This window comes from Orycteropus afer, unplaced genomic scaffold (assembly GCF_000298275.1).
Source record: "Orycteropus afer afer isolate SDZICR_OR568_19922 unplaced genomic scaffold, OryAfe1.0 scaffold00402, whole genome shotgun sequence".
Lineage (NCBI taxonomy): Eukaryota > Metazoa > Chordata > Mammalia > Tubulidentata > Orycteropodidae > Orycteropus > Orycteropus afer.
In genome coordinates, this window is record NW_006921989.1 from 2,629,862 (window position 1) to 2,635,613 (window position 5,752).

Here is a 5,752-nt window from a genome sequence, read left to right on the forward strand (position 1 = left end):
TCATAGACATACCTAATAGTTGAGCCTGTCCACCCATCTATCCACCCATATACCCATGTTAGCCTTCACTGACAACACAGTACTATATTTGCAAAAGGGTTCATCTTTGTTGTCTGCACCTCCCATGCACCTGTCTTCCTCTTCCTCAATGCCACTGTGTTGATCACTCATATTTGGTACATTGCTCTTCTCTTCACCCAAATCAATACTTGTGTCAACCTATCTAACAGTGTTCCCTCCCCTCCCTTCCCACCCCTGGTAACCAACAAAGAAAATTTCCTTCCATATCTAAACCTTTCCTTGACTTTTACAATAACAGACTAATACAATATTTGTCTTTCTATGATTGACTTATTTCACTCAGCATAATGCCCTACAAGTCCATCCATGTTATGCAGTGTTTTGCAGATTCTACATTATTCTTTAGGGATGCATGGTATTCCATTGTGTGTATGTACCATAGTTTGGTTATCCATTCTTCATTTGAGGGACACCTAGGTCATTTTCTGTGCTGCAATGAACATGGGTCTGCATGTCTGTTCTTGTCATGGCGCTCACTTCTTTAGGATATATACCTAGTAATGGAATGGCTGGGTCAAATGGTATTTCTAATTCCAAATTTTTAAGGAATCACCAGGCTGTTTTGATTACTGTAACTTATCCTAAGTTTTTCAATTGGGAAGTGTGAGATCTTTTATTCTTCAGAATTGCTTTGGCTATTTGGGGCCTCTTGCCTTTCCATATATTACTGAGGATTAATTTTTTTTTTCCATTTCCATATAAAATGCTGTTGCAATTTTGATGAGGACTGCATTGAATGTACGTACAGACTACTTTGGGTAGTACTATTACCACAGTTCCACAGTTGGACAAACTGACAGATGAGTGGTGGGCCAGGAGCTAATCAAGGCATTACAAAAAAAGGAAATAATCAAGACTGCAGATATAATTCACACTTTTTCTCACTTTCTGGTCTCCAGAATGCTTTACTCTTTTTTCCCAAAAAAGAAACGTGTGTGTGTGTGTGTGTATGAATATAGGAAGAGAAATTACAGAATTTTTCTTTTTTTATCTCCATGTTTTTTATTGTTAAAAATATACTTTTCAACAATTTTTACATACACTTCAGTTACACTGATTACATCGTTAAGGTTGTACAAACATTCTTACTTTATTTTCCAATTCATTCCATTACCTTTAACATAAACTCAATGCTTCTAAGCAAAACTCTTTCTCCGCCCCCCACCTTGGTAACCATTAGTTAGCTTTGTTGTATACATATTTGTTTACTTCTTATAATTGAGGTCATATATTTCTTTTATAATTGACTTGTTTTGCTCAGCTTGGTGTTTCTGGCTTACTAGGATTTTTTTTTTTTTTTCCCTGAGGGGTGTGTAATATTCCACTGGGAGTCCCTGGTGGCACCAACAGTTAAGTGTTCATCTACTGGTCGAAAGGTTAATAGTTGGGACCCACCCAGAGGCCTGCCCCTCAAAAGAGAAGACTTGGGAATCTTTCTGGCAATAAGTGCCCAAAGGCACCCCACTGCACCACAAAGCCTCCTGCCAGAGGCACTCAGCTCCCTTGCTCCGTGGGTCAGCAAACTTAACTCTGCCAACTAGTGTTAAAGGAACACCATTCTGCCACCAAGTCTCCTGCCTGAATGCACTCAGCTTACTCTGTGGGTTGGCAAGTCCACTGTGGCTGCCTCCCTCCAAGGACTGGAGAACACACAATGCCATTCTGCTCTAGTCTCCTGGCTCTTCTGTCACCCATTTCTATTGTGCTTGCTGCCACTGCTCACCATCTCACACTGCTCCTCAATCAGTGTTAACTGTCTCCTGGGCTGAGGATGATCTCAGCACAGAGACACTGAGTCAAAGGACATGCTCCACTCCTGGCCTGTCTTCTTGATGATAGTGAGCCAAGCCATGGAATTGACTCTTTTTCAAACCCAGTGGAATGGCAAAACTGGCCAATCCCCTACAAGAGTTCCATGCACCTTATTTGCATAGTCTCACCCAATCATTTTGTGGGAGGAACAAGATCATGGCCAGAATGGCCATATGATAGCAATTCACTATAAGGCAGGTTCTCTCCACTGTGAGCTATTATATGGTCAGTGATGTGTGAAAACTGACTAAACACTTTTCCACATTCCTTACTATCATGAGGCCTATCTCTATGGTAAGTTCTAATGTGTTTACGGAAGGATGAGAAACAACTAAAGGCTTTCTCACATTCCTTACATTCATAAGGCTTCTCTCCACTGTGAGATCTTACATGATCAGTGAGGTGTGAGGACCGATAAAAGGCTTTCCCACATTCCTTACATTGATAAGGCCTCTCTCCACTGTGTGTTCTTCTATGAGCAGTGAGGTGTGAGGACCGAGTAAAGGCTTTCCCACATTCTTTACATTCATAAGGCCTGTATCCAGTGTGAGCTCTCATATGGCCAGTAAGGTATGAAAACTGACTAAAGGATTTCCCACATTCCTTACATTCATAAGGCTTCTCTCCACTGTGAACTCTTACATGTCTAGTGAGTTGTGCAAACTGCTTAAAGGCTTTTCCACATTCCTTACATTCATAAGGTCTCTCTTCACTATGCGTTTTTATATGAGTAGTGAGTTGTGCAAACTGCTTAAAGGCTTTCCCACATTCCTTACATTCATAAGGCCTCTCTTCACTGTGTGTTCTTATATGGGTAGTGAGGTGTGAGGACCGACTAAAGGCTTTCCCACATTCTTTACATTCATAAGGTCTCTCCCCACTGTGTGATCTTGTATGTGTAGTGAGAGATGAGGAACAGCTAAAGGCTTTCCCACATTCCTTACACTCATAAGGCCTTTCTCCACTGTGAGTTCGCATATGGGTAGTGAGGGATGAGGAACAACTAAGGGTTTTTCCACATTCCTTACATTCATAAGACTTCTCTCTACTATGAGTTCGCATATGTGTAGTAAGGGATGAAGAACGAGTAAAGGCTTTCCCACATTTCTTACATTCAAAAAACCTTTCTCCGCTATGAGTTTTTATATGTCTAGTGAGGCTTGAGAGATAACTAAAGGTTTTCTGACATTCCTTACATTCATAAGGCCTCTCTCCATTGTGAGTTCTTGTACGTTTAGTGACAGGTAAGGAACAACTACAAAGTTTCCCATAATCCTCACATTTACAAAGTTTCTGTCTCATATGAAGTTGTAAATAAGGACAACTGCAGTCTTCTTCACACACCTTACAATGATAAGCTTTGTACTCAGCAGGAGACCTGATGTGACGCATGAATGATGAACGATCCGGGAAGGCTTTTCCACACTCAAGGCAGTCAGAAGCATTTACTCCAGCAGGAGCTCCTTTAAACCCAGAAAGATTCCCAATCCAGCTGAAGGTTTTTCCACATTGATTATCTTCATCACCTTTATTTACTTTATCATTTTTACTTTCACCGAGGCTCTCTACTGTATATATTCTGCTAGAAAGGGGAAACCTGTCAGAATTAAATCTGTTATCATTTCACAATTACCATGCACAGTAAATATGTGTTTCCTGCCCTAAGTGTGCTGCATAGGTGGAATCATCTGACAAAGGGGCTACCATTACAGTCACAGTGTTTCTAAATAATAGAAATTTCTGATAATTAGGTACAAGTGAAATATGTTTCAAATACAAGTATGTGCCACATAATGTCCATTTGGGCAATATTTGACCACATGTACATCCACAGTCCCATAAAGTCCTAAGAGTTCAGAAATCCTGACTAGAGAATAGGAGGTAGCAGACATACATTGGTCAGTACAGTAGATCCTGTCTATTTCTCACTAGCTCTCCAGGTCCCACATCCACCCTGGCACAGATCCATGGCTGCCTATATCACAGCACTTGCCTTAAGCAGGGACCGCACAGATGCTGCCAGAGCTGCCAAGGGTGAACTGCCAGGCTACTGCTCCACTTGGCCAGGGCACCCTGAGCATCATGCTTGGGCTTGAGGCTGTGACTCCTCCCACTGTAGTGGCCACCAAGCAGTCTGGCCTGTGGCAGTGGAAGCTGAAGCCCCAGGTCGAGGGGCCTTCCCCCAGCCCCTAGAGCTGGCACTTTGAACTCAGACTTTAGACTCTTAAACTCTAAAAGACTAAATCCCTCCCTGTATGTTTAAAATCACCCACTTGTGGTATTTTCTGTTAGAGGGCACTAGAGAACCAAAACAGGGTGTTTCCACTATGTCCAATCACATAAAGTCCTGTTTCACATAACATATCATGGCCATTAGGCAATGCACACCGGCACTCAGTATGTGATTCACAGTATTTATGGAGATCCTGTGTTGTGACAATTATGTGAACACTTCATTTTAGAGCTAGTTTTACATACACACAAACAACACAAATACAAATGTCATGACACCTTAAGACCCCCAAGTCACACTGTTCACTGTCATGTGACTAATACTTACCTCACATGCCTTTCCTGGTTGTGATGATACTCAATGCCATGAAATTCACAAACTTCTCCTAACATGGAGGACCAGAAGTCATTCTTCATGGACAGTGTTTGTCCATTATTATCCTGTTGAAAAACTGACCCAATAATTTTAAGTGGAGTTTCACAAGATGAAAACAAAACAGTAAGGAAATTTTATGAGGAACAAGGTCTGTGTGAAGAGAGACTGACTTTCAGGCATTTGGGTGTTATAGGACATTGGTAATGATGAAAAAGAAAAGAAACTGAGAAACAAACAAATACAAAGCAAAAAAAAACAAAAAACAACCCCAAACCTAAGGCCATCGAGTCAATTCCAATGCCACAGGACAGGGCAGAGCATCCCCACAGGGTTTCCAAGGCTGTAAATATTTATGAAAGCACACTGCCACATCTTTCCAGTGGAGTGGCTGGTGGGTTTGAACCACTGACCGTTCAGTGAGCAGCTGACTACTTAACCACTGTGCCATCAGGAATTCTTATGGTCACACAAGTAGAGTGTAATTAGGAAAGTGAAATAAAAAGATATTGCAACTAATGTACATATGTAAAGGTTATAGTAAAAGAGGAAAATGGGGAAGATATTTTCCCACAAATAGAAGGCATGAGAGGATTGGTGAAAAATCAAAAATATCAGCTCAGGCATGTGTGTGTTAAGTTCCACTTCCTCAAAGCAAAAGATTATTATTTTGAGTTGATTTCCGTTCCAGCAGGTCTAGTCCTGAAAGGATTCTTGCCTTCTTAGTGCTCCCTGACAGTGCAGCTCTGGGTAAGTCCTATCTCCAGCCTCCTCAAAAGTTTCCCTTGCTTCTCAGAGAGAAAAATTAGTGTGGCTAACAGGACACTGATGGGGAAAGACCATAAAAGAAGATAGATAAACACATTTCCCCAGTGTTAAGCCAATATTTTGGTCTCCACAGTCTCCACAGATAGACAGGCATGAATTTATTTTTAGCAAAACAATCACATCAAATTTGTAATAAACAATGTAAAATGCTCAGAAGGTCCCAAAGCATAAATCACTCTTTGCCACAAATGGGCCTATGAAGCCATGGTTCACCCAACACGTACAAAGGCTCAAGGCTTTAAACAACACTATAATAAAGAGTTCATTTAATACTTAGATTTCTATTTTCATGGGGAAGCCACTAGAGTCTTAGCCCCATGAGGGTAGTGACAGCACTTGTCATGTTTCCCAATGTATTCCAATTCACTCAAATCCTATAGGAAGGCTGGTAAGTACAATGTATTTAATCAGTAGATGATGTTGTTG

At 41.1% G+C, this 5,752-nt stretch overlaps 1 protein-coding gene across 1 annotated transcript in view; it reads right to left on the reverse strand.

The window, feature by feature from the left end:
• ZNF823 (zinc finger protein 823) overlaps positions 1-4,542 on the reverse strand; it is a 66,927-nt gene extending 62,385 nt beyond the window's left edge. The window contains exons 1-2 of the mRNA XM_042782650.1: positions 4,454-4,542; positions 2,390-3,475 (exon numbers count right to left, since the gene is read on the reverse strand). Coding sequence (XP_042638584.1) covers positions 2,390-3,475; positions 4,454-4,542 — 1,175 coding nt within the window. The remainder of the gene's footprint in view (positions 1-2,389; positions 3,476-4,453) is intronic.
• Positions 4,543-5,752: the final 1,210 nt, after the last annotated feature.